The sequence below is a fragment of the Polistes fuscatus genome, unplaced genomic scaffold (genome assembly GCF_010416935.1).
Source record: "Polistes fuscatus isolate 324 unplaced genomic scaffold, CU_Pfus_HIC Scaffold26, whole genome shotgun sequence".
NCBI lineage: Eukaryota > Metazoa > Arthropoda > Insecta > Hymenoptera > Vespidae > Polistes > Polistes fuscatus.
In genome coordinates, this window is record NW_025113103.1 from 85,006 (window position 1) to 102,597 (window position 17,592).

The 17,592-nt window shown below is 35.4% G+C and overlaps 2 protein-coding genes across 2 annotated transcripts; one reads left to right on the forward strand and one right to left on the reverse strand.

Annotated features, from left to right (window-relative positions):
* The first annotated feature begins 128 nt into the window (after positions 1 to 128).
* On the forward strand, positions 129 to 2,133 carry LOC122518658. The gene is made up of 5 exons (XM_043637694.1): positions 129 to 371; positions 573 to 698; positions 820 to 1,643; positions 1,718 to 1,889; positions 1,983 to 2,133. Exons 1-5 carry the CDS (start codon positions 327 to 329, stop codon positions 2,097 to 2,099), a joined length of 1,284 nt encoding a protein of 427 aa, XP_043493629.1. The 5' UTR covers positions 129 to 326; the 3' UTR covers positions 2,100 to 2,133.
* Positions 2,134 to 6,429: 4,296 nt separating this feature from the next.
* On the reverse strand, positions 6,430 to 15,244 carry LOC122518659 (growth arrest-specific protein 1-like). The gene is made up of 5 exons (XM_043637695.1): positions 14,907 to 15,244; positions 7,719 to 7,983; positions 7,117 to 7,328; positions 6,705 to 7,009; positions 6,430 to 6,560 (listed from the first exon to the last, which is right to left on the reverse strand). The coding sequence occupies exons 1-5, from the start codon at positions 14,912 to 14,914 to the stop codon at positions 6,556 to 6,558; spliced, it is 795 nt and encodes a 264-aa protein (XP_043493630.1). The 5' UTR covers positions 14,915 to 15,244; the 3' UTR covers positions 6,430 to 6,555.
* Between the last annotated feature and the right edge of the window lie 2,348 nt (positions 15,245 to 17,592).

The window sequence follows — 17,592 nt, forward strand, 5'->3', positions numbered from 1 at the left end:
TCAAATAATTTATCGTTATTTTGATATTTTTTCATATTTAATGATCGGTACACGTGTGTATATAATACGAACTCTATGTAAGTAAATCAAATTTGCGCGCGCACAAATTTAGCGCCTCCAGTGATGATACACTTAGTGGCCATATTGGTTTAAAGATTGCATATTGAAAGCTATCCAAGGATTTAGAATTCGTAACCAATAATAAACAGAGGAGGAGTAGTTTGTTTATAAAGTTATAGATTTAATAAAGTGCAATAATGGATTTCTATAGTGTTTCTACAAGATATTCATCTTTATAATTATTGTTTATTGCAACTTAAATCAAAATGGCTAGTGATAAAATTGTTCCTTGTCCAGAATTTCAATTTTCGGTAAATTAATACAAAATTCTTTTATTTATTATGCTTTCAACGATACATTCTTTAACATTTATTACTTTACACACAATTGTTCATTCTTATGGTTAGAAAATATCATATAAGTAATTACGTAGGAAACATAAATGTTTGCTTGCAAATCATTTTTCCAATATTAATTGTAAAACCATTTCTAATAAACAATTTGGCTTGTAGACTACCGCATGTCATATCTGCAATGGATACTATGGCCCATGTTTCGAAGAACCTGTTTGCGCAACATGTCACGCATTCTTATTTCCCAACGATATTGGATTATTTCAAGTTCCAATATTTAGCGAGGTAATTATTATAATACCTTATAATACGTACACACACACACACACACCTCTTATATAAATAAATTTACATGCTATAATTTTTAAGAATAAAATATAATTTTATAATTGGAAACTAATTATAGAAAACAGACGATGAAGATTCAGGCAACGACGAACCAACAGATCTTTTTTATAGTCATGAACGAAGAACTAGCCAACAACAACAAAATTCTCCACAAAATGTGAATAATTCCAACGTATCTAATAATCATAATGTACCCATTAACAATGTTAATAATTTTCCTAACGTGGAAGCATTTCAAGTTAATTATGGACAGAATTTGGAACACGTACAACAATATCAACATTGTCAGGATAATAATTGTAGACAGTATGAAGAAGTTGGGGAACCATCTAGCCCTTACAATTTGTCGGAAAGATTAGAAATGTTGACAAATCCTAAGCATATCGAACACGAACCTATCAATGAACCTGGTCTTGTAGAAAGTTTACCACCGGAAGTTCTATTAGCTGTTTTTTCACATCTCGACGATGTAAGTCTTTGGTCAGCTGCAAATGTTTGTCGCAGATGGTGCGGTTTGTTATCTACACACGTGACACCTCAACAGTGGCAACAAAACGTAAAAATGCGTTGGCCTTTATATAGACCTATTGGATGCGTTAATAATTGGTATAAAGTGTACGATCAACTCGCTTCTTCTGCACCGTGTAGAACATGTTTAGCTCAAACTTCATTACGAACTAGAGCACCGAGAATGGAAGAATATTATTGGAGGCGAAATAGATTACTAAGCGAATTGAAAAGTTTAAGAATGGATCCTCCCGAAGGTATAGAAGCTACGCCGTTGGATCAAATGTGTTGTCATTGGCAAGCTACGATTACTGGACCAGTGGGTAGTCCCTACGAAGGAGGATTGTTTTATTTGTATTTACAAGTGCCGTATAGGTATACGAAAACAAATTTTTCATTTAATTCTTTTTTGTGTTAAAAAGTAATATATATTAATTATAATTTCTCAGTTATCCAATGTGTCCACCAGTTGTAAGATTTCTCACAAAAATACTACATCCAAATGTCTCAAGGCACGGAGATGTTGGAATAGATTCTATACATCATAATTGGTCTTTGGCTCTTACCATATCAAAGGTGCTTATAAGCGTGCAAAGTTTACTCACGGATCCATATTGTCAGGTAAATCTTACTAGTTAAATGTTCTTTTGTGTTTCTTTTTCTTTTTTTTTTCTTTTTTATAATAATCTAATGCGAAACGCATTATTTCTTTAGGTATGTATGGAGCCGGAATTAGGTGAAATGTATATGAACGACCGTGAAAAATTCGAAGAAGTAGCCAGAGCATGGACGTGGAGGTACGCGATGCACGACGTTATAACACCATCTTAATGTATAATCAAATAATAAAATATTATCTACATAATTTACATTGTAATTGGCGAAAAGGTACGTAAAGAAACGTATTTATGAAATCCACTTATTCAATCATTAGCGAACAAAATTCAATGAATTATATTCAATTATCAAGAAAAATGTATATAAATTCTAAACACTATATAATTTATTAGACAATTATATGGAGTTTAGATTCGGATAAAACTAATAAGAGACAAATTTCCATATAATCGAATGTCTCGATCGATGGCGTTTCATTTCAATATTATGATATACTTTAAATCATTCAACACATATCGCTTATAAATTAGAAAAACCAAATAGCGAATGATCTTTCTCCCTGTTCCAAATTCAACAAAAATTAACATATCGAGGAAACCAATTGTCTAGGTCATCACAGATCATCTATCGAAACGAGCAAACGGAACGAACCCTGATAAATTTGACTAGGACTTTTCCATTTAACTCGGACAACAACCTGAAACGAAATAATTTCGATGGCATCTATACGACTGACAAAATAAAAGTCGCGCAGCTGCTAGGTGGATACCTGTTAGGAACGAACACCCAGTCAGAGTTAGAATTGAGAAAGCTGAAGAAGGATCGGAGAGCTCGGACTACCCCTTTCCCACTTCTCCCCTGACCGATGTCTTTTCATTTTCCTAGTCATAAACCAGCATCATCCGACACATTCGTAAGGGTCGGTGATGCGTGCACACGAGGAACCGAGTGCAACGGCATAATTAGTAGAGGATTTTTAGGGATTCTCTATCTCTCTCGTTCTCTTTTGCTCTTTCACTAGCTAAACTCGAGCTTCTTCCTCTTTCGGTAAAGCGAGGATAGTCTCGAGAAGGACAGGCTGAGAGGTCTAGCCCGAGTCAAGGTGGGTGGTCCGTGCACGGAGCCTGCGGGCTCTCTCTCTCTCTCTCTCTCTCTCTCTCTCTCTCTTTTTCTTTCTCCCCTTCTCCCTCCCTACCTCGAATACCTTCATCTTCGTCGCACACACGGGGGTCCTCCTGCCGTTCTTGGCTACGTGTGTGGCCGACACCAGCATCCTTCTCTTTCTTGCTCCCTTTTCTTCTGCCTACCACCACCTATCTCTTCTTTCCTTCCTTCCTTTTCCGTCCTGCACATACATGCACGCGCAACTTACCTTCTTCCTCTTCCCCGTGTATATGTTTATATATATATGTGTATGTGTGCGTGTTAAAGAGAGTCCCTTACCGAACGCAACGAGCAAAGCAATACATTTCGTGTTTACGTAGGTCCTACGTTAACGGAAAAGATTAACGAAAATAACGAACTAACATAATCGATTCGTAGACGATACGAATACGTTTTATCATCTCGGCTTAGAATTTAGAAATCTTCGAGATTGTTCGTATCGGTTTTTGTAACTTAATGAGAACAAATTTTCAAAATAAATTAGAAAATAATGATAGTGAATTAGTAAATAAGCTCTAACGCAAAAATATAAAACTATAACAACACGAATCTTAGAAATCCCTTTTGCGACCATCTCGCTAATTACTTCCACGTTAAAACTTTTTACGTCTCGTAAATATCGTTTACTCCCGATATAATTATAGCGCGCCGGTTGGCCGGGGGGGGGGGCCCGAGCTTCGTGCAAAATATATCCCTCTCGTAAATATCGGTCTTACTCTTAATTATAATCGCGAGAGAGAGAGAGAGGGGGGAGGGGGGGACTTGGGCTTCGTTAACGAGCCAAGTTCTCTAGCAACGATATTATACTTTATCGTCACGTTTGAGTTCGAAACTAAAACTAAAACTTGTGTTGTACAATCCTTGAGAGAGAGATAACAGGTAACCCTCCGATAACACGGCAGATAAGTTTCTACAAAATACCGTGTTATATGAGACTTAGAATTTATTATTTTAAGATTATTTCTTCTTCTTCTTCTTTTTATTAGAACTTTATCTTGTTTCTAATAGCTTTTTTATTGCAATTTCCCGGAGCAGTGCTTTATTGTTTTTAAATTGCTAGCCTCACCCTCAAGATAATGATAATGATAATTTGATTTAGAAATATTGACTTGGTAATTAAATCATTGGGAAAATTTCGTCGATAGATTATTATTAAAATAACCGCACTCTCATTTAGTTTCCAAGCCAATATTTGCCCATAATTATTTCAATATTATATAGAATTCATTGAATGTTCAAATGTAATCCTTGAAATATCTCGAAACAAGAAATATATGACTTAGACCACTTTCATAATTATGGGCACATATGCGTTGAACGAAATCATGCTATCTATCCATTACTGTAAAAGTACAAAGTGTTATAATATATCGTGTTGTAGGGAGAGTTACTTGTATAACCAACAATCGTTGGTGGTAGGGTAATATTGCTACTACCGAGACACCTGTGTTTCCCGAAACACACAGAGAATAACTTCGATGATGCGTTCAGGTAGATAAAAAGAGAGAAAGAAAGAGAGAGAGAGAAAGCTTACGTTAGCTATACGATATCATCCAAGTCTCTGCTAAGAAGAGGAACCGACGTGTGTGGCCAAGAAGTGGTGGAGAAGAGCACCATGCTGGATCCAGCGTATAGAGTTGGTCCACAATAACAGCTGATGCTCAATAGAAACACCCATAGCCCTTCACCTCTACTCCGAGTTTCTCTCTCGAACTCCTTCCCTCTCTTTCCCTTTCCCTTTCCCTTTCCCTCTTCTTCTTCTTCTTCTTCTTCTTCTTCTTCTTTCCTTCCTTCCTTCTTTCTCTGATTAAGCCTTGATCTTTCTTCGCACTCTTACGTATCTTATTTTCTTACACATCTTCTCGTACTCATTTCCAAGGTGAGTGTTCCTTGCTCTTCCTTCAGTCATTTTTTTACATAAATTATCCCATTTTTTGATTTACTTCTTCGCTTACTCTCCAATGTTTATCTTTTTTTTTTTTTATTAATATTATAAATTTTCTCTCTCTTTTCTTTCTTTCTTTCTTTCTCTTCTTCCTTGATCCAAATCTTAAAGAAGAGGGGGTAAAGGAGTCAAAGGGTTGCACTTCACAGAACGAGCTGTGCTATCGTTAGATAATAATCGTCTTGATTCGTGCACCTGTCCGATATACGAGTGGCCTTTTTCATACTTTTATTTTGTACCCCTTCGCTTACATACCCCCCACTCTCTCCTCGTCCAATCCCAACCCACCCTACCTGGCTTGTTGTCTGCTTTCTCTTTTTTCTTTCTTCCCTGCTTGTCTGCCTGCCTGCCTGCCTGCCTGCCCTTCCTGCCCTTCCTGCTTATCTTTCATTCAAGCAACGCATTTTAACGCACGCATGATAAAAAATATGTTTATTTCAATTAAATACTCTTTCTTCATCATTGTTCGTTGGTTAAAAAAAAAAAAAAAAAAATATATGTATCATGCGATAATCGTACAATAATATTAAAAAAAAAAAAAGTAAGTTACAATGGATAATTTACAATCGTGTTTGTACCTTTCGTTGGGTTCTCGTCGTCCGTTACAAGTTTTTTTTTCTTTTTTTTTTTAAGGGACATCTAACGGTTTTTCTAATTGATATTTTGTTTTTTTTTGTAAATTTAATACGATTCTTCGTACGTCAAATTTCTCGTTTATCATAATAATAATAATTATAATCCATTTTTTTTTACATGGATCCTCGTTTTAAACGATTATACAAAAATGTTCATACTCGTTGCGATGATTATTTTAAAATGCATTGACAGTTTGGTAACTTACGCTTACATTCGTATAATAATAATAATAATAAACGTACCCATTTCGTAAATCGACGATTATTTTGATTAAAACGAGTGATTGTACACTCGCGTAATACGTAATATTATCTATACATTTATCGTACGAGTATTTGAAACAAAAATATTTAAAAAAAAAAAAAAAAAAAAAAAAAGAAACGGTGGGATACGTCACATCGATAAGAAAACGAATGAAATTAGGAAAAAATTGTTCGTAACATTTAAAAAAAAAACGGAACGGTATAAACGATCTTAGCGTATGATTTCGATTAACATTATTTTGTGCTTTGTCATAAATTAACATAATAATAATAATAATAATAATAATACCTATAACACAACAATTAAAAACAAATATTTCCTATCTGTTAATTTCTATAATACATAATCAATGTACAAACGCAAAACGTTCTTCTCGCATGATTCTCAGTTTGCAGAAAGTTTTTTGTTTTTTGTTTTTTGTTTTTGGAACACGGGGGGGGAATGGAAAAATGTCGAAAACGCAGTCTTCGATAAGGGTTCTCAAGGATCACTCGCCCCAGCCCTTTTTCTCTCCGACGGTCTCCTTTTTTTTTCTTTCATCGTCCTGCGCTTATTTTTAAACATTTTTAGAAAAAAATGCTCTTTGGTCGTTCACTCGCGGAAATACTGTACTTTTATTTGGACATTTTTTTTTTCTTTCTTGGCACACGTTTCACGTCGTCAGTCTGCAAATAAAAAAAAAATCTGTTAGATCGTAAGAGTGTCTTTTTTTCTTTTTTATTTTTTTTTTCTTCAAAAAAAATTAATCGAGTATACTTGTCGTAACGTTTACATTTTTCAAAATAATAATAAATAAACATAGATATTACCTAGCCTCGAAAAAAGAAGGATCCAAATGATGGATACCACCAACATCGTCCTGTTGACAAACAACTTAACGGTTGTTGCATTATTCCCATAAACGTTCGTTTCGGTTCGAAGAATATCGTTCGTCCTAGTATCGTCGACATCCTTTTTCGCTTGCTGATAATCGTGATGAATTTTTCCGAAACATAGTGCATCCATGTTGTGATGAATCCCCTTGCAATCGTATTCCTCGGATCCGTCGCAAATGCAAGTGGTTAATTTAGCTGCTTTTTCTTGTCGCCTTAATATGTTTATCGAATTTCTACATCTACGTAAAGAAGAAAAAAAAGATAAAAAGAAAAAAGAAAAAGAAAAAACAACGCGAATGAAATATAGAAAGATTTCAAATAATTGTACAAATAATAGGATACTTACCGATGAGAACATTTCTTCCCATGGAACATGCTCTTACAAAATTTATTATAATACGATAATGCAGTTTGACATAGTGCATCCGCGTTACATATCCAAGTAGCTATCCTACAGGATACCCTTGTCTTGTTCATAGCCGTCGTCACCGAAGATCTGCAATTCTCGACTTTTTGTTTCGATTGTTGACAGAATTCGTCGTCTGGCGTACATTGACACTGTCAAAATAAATTTCGATGATAATTTGTCATAATTTTGGTTTCACCCTAATAGGGGGATATACGCGTTCATAATTGTGAGTTATATCGAGTTGGCAACTAAGCGATCGTAGATTTTAAATAAGAAGGAAAATTCCACATTTTTTTGGAAATATATCATTAATTTAACGGAAATTTGTATTATATAACGATAATTATATTAACGATAATAATAAAATGTCGATGAGCTTTTTTCATTGTTCAGGCAATGTCATAATCGATCAAAGTTCATGAAATTTCCGATCTTTGGTATCGGAAAACTGAATGAAATATATTATTCGTCTATCGATAAAATTCGCAATCGCTTAGTTGCCGAACCCGATATATACATTTGACATTTTATTATCATACCATCATGAGTTCCTTTCCCTCATCGGTACTGGTCAAAGCAATTAAGGCGTGCTGACAAGACTCGGAACATTTGTCACCTTGCAAAACGGACGCGCAACCGGTGACATAGTGTTGAAGTGCCATACCACATCCAATTCTATAAGCGCACCTAAGCCTAGCGTCCTCGCAACGCATCGACGCGCTGGATCTCGTACAGGTGAACATCATCGTTAAAAGCATCATCGAGACTAGGACAACGTCCGACCGATACACGCCACGAGACATCCTGAAATTTTTCAAATCTCTGATTTAATTGTGTATCTTGTCATCGGATTTTCATTACTCGGTTTAAATTTTCATTAATTTATCGTATTACGTTCTTTTATCTTTCTATTTTCTTTTATTTTTCCTCACATCACCGTCGATAATTGCAAGTAATACAATTCAATTTCTCTTTAGAGTTTATTATTACCGAGTGTATTTTCAGTTGGTAGTTTCAAGTATGGAATACAAAAGACGCTTAAGTAGGTTCTTCCGTTGCGCGCGAGAAAACAAGTTCCCTCGTATGAACGAGCGATCTAAGTTGAGTTGATATTTCCAATACTATTTTTTTTAAACAAATAAATAGTATTTTATCCAGTAAAGGAAAAAACCAATTCCACTTATCCCTACCTTGAACGCACACACACGTTATATTCTAAGATTTGTCGTTTCGCGTATTTCAAATTATATCCCAATTTTCTCGTTGACCTTTTTTATTTCGATGAATAAAGCGATATTAGATCTAGAACTAGTTTGTTTCTTTGGGACAGTAAGAAAGAAAACAAGAACGTTTTCACGTAGGTGTTTGATGGTCTTGTATCTGTCCAACCCGAGGAAATATAATTTCTTCTCAATACCTAGAAGAATATACGAGTGGGTGGGAACTTACGAGCGGTTCGTATTATCGGAATGAAAGTTAAATATATTTATGTTTATCTCTATTTCTTTCTCTTTCTACGTGGTGTTCTTCACGTTATACGTTTAGCTCGACATCTTTCTATATATGTTTATTTTATATTTTTAAATTTAATCCAACGCAACTCTTTCGACATCCCAATATATCTCTATATATATATAATAATTTTATAAAATTATTAAAATAGGCGTCGTAGAAAGTTTCGACGGGTTAAAAAATCATATTGAACGTTATTTTGATCTCGTCGAGGCGAGCATTCTACCACTGATACATTTTTGTTTAGTATAAATGTAACAAAATTTAGGTCTCGTCGCAGTTGGTAAACGTGAGAACAAGTTTTAACGAGATTCTCGTTCGAGTGACATAGCAGAGCGAAGAAAAGTTAGTTAGTTAGTTAGTCAGCTAGCTGACTGGCTAGCAAGCTAGCTAGCTGACTTGGTTTATTTTAAGAATGTCGCGGAATGCAAATTTACGCGCGGACATTTTTTTCTTCTTCATCGCGTCAAAGGGAAGCGACGACGACAACGACGACGACAACGACGACGACAACGACGACGACAACGACGACGAGCTATGGGGCTTTCAAAATTCGTCAACTATTTATCATCGGGTATGCGGCGATAATATCTGTGATCATTTTTTCGGGCGTATTTTCATTAAATGAAAATGATACAACAAAAAAAGATGAAAAAATGGTTGTAAGATGCAACCAATGCTTTTTTTTTTTTTTTTATTTTTATTTATTTATCGTTAATAGGAGAGTATATCTACGATGAATACTATGAAGTACTATGAATACATATAATAGTTAGAGCTTGCTAAGCACGCGTTTATTTACATGCCTAGTAATACGTTCCTCAAATTGATTACACTTAAACGCTACCTGCAATGCAGTTGTCAGTAACCGTTTACCGATAGATTCTAGAAAATGTTAAATGCAGAAAACGTATTCGATAACCACCTGCCACCTGTTCATTTTCAATTGATTTATTTCAACTGACAAATTTCTCATAATAATAATCAAAATTTACTATCGTTATTAACATAACGGGAATTCTTGAAGAATTACGAGATACGAGGAATCCCAATTTTAAAAGATTCGTATTAGGGTTTTTTTCTTTGAAGAAAAAAAAAGAAAGAAAGAAAAATTGGAAACACGTGTAGTTACGAGGTAAAAACTAGATATAACCATAATTAATTTTATTATACGTTCCGAACGTATTCGAGAAAATGGACAACGAAGTTCTTTGTCCCGAATCCGTTACGAAGAAACTGATTTCTCTCTTACTCTTTCTCTCATTCTTCTCCTTCCTTCCTTCCTTCCTTACTTACTTTATTTCTTTTTCGTCTCATCATTCTCTTTTCGTGCTTCAGACATCGCGATACACTTGCACCAGGGTGATCCAAGTGTCTAACGGTTTAAAGATCCTTCTAGTAACAAACCAACCTCCGGTTTATCGATCCGGATGCTACTTTCGTTTCGTATAAACAACAATTCATGAAAAAATAGTAATGGAATAGAAATGAAACAAAAAAAAACCCTAAGAAAATTGGTTATGCATATCATCATCGTTTATATTTTTATATTGGTCATAGAAATAAAAAAAAGCCCTAAAAAATTGGTTACGTATACCATCGATGTTTATATTTATATTGATCATCATCCTAGTTTTTCAACGAGTAACATAACTTACAATTAGCTTACGGTTCTTTCTTTCTACTCGACCGGATAATGAAAAATGACTATTTGTAACTAAAAATACTCCTTTACTTGGACTCTTTCTTGAATCTTCCAAGGAGGAGGAGGAGGAGGAGGAGGAGAACTTCGGAACACGTGACATACATAACGGATTTCAACTCTGGCTGGTGGCCAGAATTAGAAAAAGATCGAGCCACGAGCACGTTCTCGAAAATCCTTCGAGGAGAAGAAGAAGACTAGAAAACTAAACGGGATGGGGAAAAAGAAAAGGGAAGTGAGAAAGAAAGAAAGAAAGAAAAGGAGAATATAAAAAAGAAAAAAAAGAAAAAGGTTAGAGCTCTGTTTGCGTTTCAATCAGGTGCATCGAAGCCACTCTCGTCGGGGAACCGCGTAAATAATTTCATCTGGTAGTGGGGGAAAGAAGGGGGTTTCGTTTATGCGAAGAGCTAATATTTACCGAACGATTACTTCTCGAGGTTCTCTCGTTAAGGTACACAAGTTTGAGTGTAAACTACTATATCGTATGAAACGGAAGTCGTTGGTTATTATGCAACGATACGAGAAAGGATTAACCCTTTGCACTCGAGCGCCGCCAACCAAAACTAATTACAGAGTGTAGTATTTATCAAAATTTGGTTTTCTCGACATATAAATGAATAAACCGATGATATTTGATTATTTCTATACGCTTGCTTGTTTGTTTATAAATGTTTTTTAAGTACCCGTAAAATGTCTACTTAATTTGGCCGAAATCGTCGTCGAGTTGCTGGTTAAAAGGCCTCCAGTGCAAAGGGTTTTAAGCTTTGCGAACGAGAAGAAGTTTATATTCTCTTTGTTTGTTTACATTTTGGAGGTTCGGTAACCTCCCTTTACTTATACTCAAACGACTGATGTAAATGATACCTTTCCTTTATTCTTTCTTATTGATTTATTTGATTTATTTCGAATAAATGATCTTACATTGTAAAATGAAAATAAAGAAAGGAACTAATCACGGTTTTCGAGTAGGAAACAAGTATCAGGGAACAATTTAGGTGACTGGGTGCAGGGAGTGTAGGCCCAGGAACAACAACGTGACCAGGCCCTCCGAGCATACAACAGCCCCAAAATGGACCACCAAGACATTACCAGACGTGGCAACGAGGGACAGATGGCCAGCCCCTACTTCATAGCCCCCTCAGTGATCACCAACTTGAAATACTTCCTTTCCTTTTCTATAGATATGGTTCGTAACTCTCATTAACTCAGTGATCGCCAACTCGAATGGTGGAATTTATAGTTGGAAGAGAATATATCGCGATGTTCTAGGCTCCTAATAGTAGCTTCCGGGTAGGAAAGTCGTGACAGTAACGCGATCTGCTAGGCCCCGTTTAAATCCGACTCTTTAATAGTCACGACGCGATAATACTTTTATCATACTTTTACTGGGATGCATTCTAATATTAGAAAATGTTTGAATGATAGAACGATCAATTTTTATCTTTAATTTTATATTATTATTATATATATTATATATATTATATATATTATATGTAAATCCGCAACCCTCTCGATATCGCAATTTCCCTGCGATACATTTATTAATTCTATTTAACTTCTCAACTACGAAACAGCATCCTGTTCTACCTGCGATAACTCTTCCTTCTAGTTGATACTTTTAACAGATAGAAAAGCTGCTGGCTTACCGGGATGGGAAGGGGGGAGGTGGGACAAAGAGAGAGAGAGAACGGAAAGGTTGAGAGACTGGTACAGTCGAAGCGAACCTTCTTCCTAGTTCATCCAAAGAAAAAGCTACGTTGAGCTTGAATGTCTTCATAAATTATTCTTTTACTTCTCGGTTCTTTAGAAACTTCCTTCATTTTATCGTTCCACGTGGTGGTTTAAGATTTTTTCTAGTCGTTCGTGTTGTTAACAATCAAACTTTTATTTGAAAATATTTTTCTTTATTATCCCTTTTACTTTAATAAACCCTCTGTTTCTTTTTTCTTTTTTCTCTTCCACCTTTTTACTCGGTTTCTTTCTCTACTTTTTCTCGAAGTAACGTAAGAAATTACGAGGACTATAATCATCCCGTGGATCGTTAGAGATTTTCTAACTTAAGTTAACGATTTCAAATCGTGTTCGTATCTCCTGATGGTAAAATAAATAAATAAATAAATAAATAAATAAGTGAAGAAAGAAACGCGTTGAGATTTTTACAGATTTGATTGATGAAACATTTGACGAAAAATGTTGTCTACGAGATTCAACGAATTCTCATTTAAGAATACTAACAACTCTCTCTTTTTCTATCTCATTTTTCTCTTTTTCGAAAGATTCTCGAAAAATTGGTCCTAAGGAGAAGTAAAAACGGAAGAAAAAAAAATAAATGACGAAATTGACGCGTCGTTAAAACATAAAAATGTTTGTTTCGTGGTTATTTCTTTGACTTTTTTTTTTAATCCAAAGGTTTTTTTACACGATGATATAAATACGAATACCATGAATGATCATCATTGATTGTCAAAGAAAGAAGGTTAGCCGTTTGAGTCACGATCGAGTCCAATGCCACGCGAGTTCATTAGCACAGGGACGAACATAAATCTATGGCAGAAAAGTGTCTTTCGCGCTAATGAGCAAACACTGCCAATTTCATCTTCCTATTACCTCCTTCCGACTACTCGAAAGAAAGAAGCTGGGGAGGCTTCGAATCGCGCGCGTCACTTTTACCAAGTGTCCGTATGTCCGTGTGACCGCGTGCACACGTGTGCACGTGTGTAAACACGCGTAGGGAGAAAGGACGATGAACGTACTCTTAGGGGCAGGTGATTTTCTGCATTGTTCATCCTCGGAGTGCAAGGACCAAGATTAGAGAAAGGGACGAGTCATCGTACTTTTTCAATCACTCGTTTAATCCTCATCAGACTTCTATGTTAGGATGAAACTATTTTGTCTAATGAAATATTAATATTAGATTAGAAAGTAAATGTTTGTATAATATTATGTTCGCGTAGTTAGATGAAACAACTCGTTCGCATCGAAGGTACTTTCGAGGTGCACGTGATTTTCAACATTATTAGCGCAATTAAATGATTTCGTCTAATCGAGTATCGATATTAGATTAGAAAGGAAATATTTGTATAATATTATCTTCGCATAGGTGAAACTCGTTCGCATTTAAAAGAGGACGATGACGCGATAAGTTCGATTTGAAAGTAGTTCGAACGAACGCCTACCGAGATCCGGTTTACGAAACTCTCCTTTATCATTAGCCCGTAACTCGTATGCGTTATTCACGCTTTATTACGCGTGATAAGATAAAACCGTATAGAGAGAGATAATTATCGAAACGTATACTAGCAAATATTGCACAACATTAAAGTTATATTTATTTAATAAAAACGTTTGTTAAACGAACGATATATGTACCGAAATAATTCTTATCGCATAATTTATCTACAATTTTTCACAATTTTTCTAATTTCGTACCTTCGTAATTAACCCGTTCACTTTTTTATTTTCATTTGAAATAGTTTCTTGGGAAAATCAACCATCGCGAAGGAATCCCGCGAGAATTTTAAATACTTTCGATTAAATTGAAAAGAAGAAGAATAAGAAAATAAAAAAGAAACGACTAATAATTATAACAGGAATGCGAAATACGTCGAACGCGCGGATTACGTTCGTACAAATTGATTTTTTTATACCTTTTTACTTTTTATCATCGAGCTCTCGATTTTCCCCGTTTCTCGATGCGTTTATTCTATCTTTATTTTCCGTTAAACAAATTGTAGAAAGATTCAGGGATACGTTGACGCGCGATACGTTCGATAATGCGTATCGAATATCTTTCGATTTATCTCGCTCGTAAATATATCAACGCGCGGCAAGATTTGAAACGGTCATCCGTAACAAAACACAATCGAATGCAATAAAACATATACGAAATAACAGATTTTATTTTTTATTTCATATTGCGATCGTTATAAATAGTTTTTTCAACATTTTCGCATCGAAAATCGATCAAACGATTAACTAATGAAACTTAATTAATTAACGATCGACAAAATTTCAAAAGAAAACAAAAAAAAAGACTGAAACGAAATCGTAGATCGAAAGATTCATCGAAAATTTATATTTAATAATTTAAATTTATATTTATATAATATAAATTTATTTTTAACAAATATTTTGATGCATTATCAATTCGTTTTCGTAATAATTTCTAATTTTAAATCCATGTATCGACGAACGAAATACTTTGCTTTTCGAATATCCCCGTAAAAAGAAAATCCAAAGGGTTGAAATTAGGGAATGGAGAGAAGCACGCAACCGGTCCATCACCATTGACCGAACATAATATTTAACCGTTCCAAGAATCCAATAAATCAATCATTACACTAACATAAAAACGATTGACCTATCTTCCAACGTTTATTAATCTCAAAAATTGATATTCGCGATGAATACAATATGTTTCATCTGCTCGATAAATATCGAATCGCGTTCTTTTTTTTTCTTCTTAAACACCCTCTATATAAATATATAAATATATCGAATTGACAAAACATACCTTTGCATATTCTTTCCAGAATAAATTACACGATTAATCACATCGTGTTCCTCTCGATACACATTCACACACTTAATTCTTACGAATTTCGTTCGTTATATTCAATTCTCGTTAGAATTCTAACAATTTTATAAACTATCTTCTACCAACGTTCCCCATCCTTTTTTCTTCTTCCTCTTCTTCTTCTTCTTCTTCTTTATCTTACTTAATTTCGTCTTAACGTTAGATACAAACGCATAATTAATAACTCAAAAAGATCGACAACACCGATAAGAAAAGTTAAATGAATAAAAACATAGGAAGATAAATAAATATAGGGAAAGAAAAATAAGTAGTGGCGGGGGCGGGGGCGGGGGGGAATTTGAAAGATAAACGGAAGTAAAGAAATAAAGAAAAATAAAATAGAAAATTAAATGAAGGATGGGGTGGGGGTGGTACAGAAAAAAGAGATGAAAAAAATTGTACACGAGGAGACACGTTCGCGCACGGCCGCAGCCTCAGAGTTACTAGATTGAGTTGTGACGGGTTCGAAGCCGAAGGCCTCGTACTCCGCCCTCCCCCCCACTCTATCCTCCACCCACAGGGGTCCAGGGCACCCCAACCTGCGGTTCTTGGCTGATTGAGACACCAGCCTGCTTCCAACACTACCTTCGTTTTCTCTCACCGACATCACCGACGCTGGGCCCCTGCCCCCCCCCTATCCTCTCCTGTCCCCCGTCCCCAACTCGTATCTCACTCAGCATGCTTTCTTTTCTCTCTCTCTCTCTTCTCTCTCTCTCTCTTTCTCTTTCTATTTTCTTCTCCTTCTTCGTCTATCTCCACCCCTACTTTGCTTCTACTATTGGTCTCTCTCTCTTTCTCATTGGAGATGCTCAACAGGGCCTTAGAGGGGTCCTGCGATTCTCAACCGAGATCTTTTCAGAGTTAAAAAAAATAGAAATTAAATTTTTGATCCGGAAAAAAGAAAAAATTGTAAAATAATGTAAGAGTGTTTACGTATACGAGATGAATTAATTTTTGGATCAAGGATATAAGTTATATTATATAAAATTGTAAAACATCAATGGGGTTAGAGCTTGAGAACCTCGACGAACCATGTTCTATCTCTTTTTAGTAAAGCGTTAGGGCCTTCGCCAGGACAATGGTCCCAAGTGAAGAAGGAAAGCAAAGTAAACTTTAGGTAAGAAACTTGGACGGAGAGTAAGGAGCACTGAAAGTGATAGGTCTTTGGCCCAGGTAATCTAAGCAAACTATAACACGTGGCAACCTGGCACGCGCTTCTTTAAGCCGAAAATCAAACAATATCCTTGTTTGAAGATGAAATTTAAATATTATCATTCTCATCTTCGCGTGTTTCTTCTTTATATACATATATGTAAAGGTTTATGTAAGAAAATCTACAAATTTCGGATCTATTTAAAAAGTATCAACCGATTCAATGGTCAACGTGATTTATCTCGCAATCGAATACTTATACATATATATATTGTATATCTAGCAAACGATCGGTAATCTCGTTTAATCGTTTTCGATACTCAAGATTTAATCTGATCGATTTAAAATTCGCAATACGATCCTCGTCGTCGTCGTCGTATATCATCGTCGTATATCATCGTCGTATATCATCGTAAATCTTTACGCACGAGAGGAAAAAATCTTATCGCGATTTGTATTTTGTATCTCTTTTACATTGCGACAACGCGTGCCTTATCGCAATTTGCAAATAATCGACGATAGAAGTAACGATTATATTGGGTTGAATCAAAAATTCGTCCGGTTTTTCTTTTTTTTTTTTATTATTAATATCACTAAAATAAATTTAAAAAAAACACAGTCAATCCGTTATGCACTTTAAAAGTAAAGTTTCGGTGCAATTAACGCGCGAATTTTGGGTTCACTTTAATAGCGAGAAAATAAAAAACCCACGAATTCTTTTATGACCGTGAATCGTTAAACATGCGATCGTTATTCTTCGAACATCGTTTAAGTTGTTTCATCGTAAAAAAGAGTTTCTTCTCATTGGTATTCTCTTCTAAAGTGCTTGTTATGCGTGCGACCCTAACAAAGTTAAATAGGCGCTGACATCGAACGAACGAACGATCGGCATTCTGTGGGTGTTTTCCCATCCGAGTAACATATGCATATGCGTGCATTACGTACCTATGCACTTACATACGTTCGCGTCTATTGCAAATCACGCGAGAAAATCTTTAGGCGCCTTCTTCTTCTTCTTTTTCTTCCTTTCGTAGAAATTGTAAGCTTTAAAACAACAAATTTTTCTATATGGAACGAGATTTTCAAACAATCGGATAACGAACAATATATTTTCTTTTATTCATAAATGAATAATACGTGTACATTTTATGCCTTTTAATTAGAGGATTTTTTATAAATTACAGAACACGTTACGTTTAACGTTAACGCAATAGAAATAATGATACGATATAATGACGTATAAGAGTGATACTTAAGGTAGCGGGTAGGTACTCCTACACGATCCCGGTGGAGGATAGACCTACTTCAGGGATGCGACCCTGCCTACGCGAGCCTTGGATTATCTCCCAAGACCATACGGGGGAATCCATTGTCCCATCCAGTATCCTTGTCTAAACCTATCAATTTCCCTAACACACCATCCTTACACCATCTTCCAACACGTCTTTAGCCAGCGAGGAAGATTAAGGCT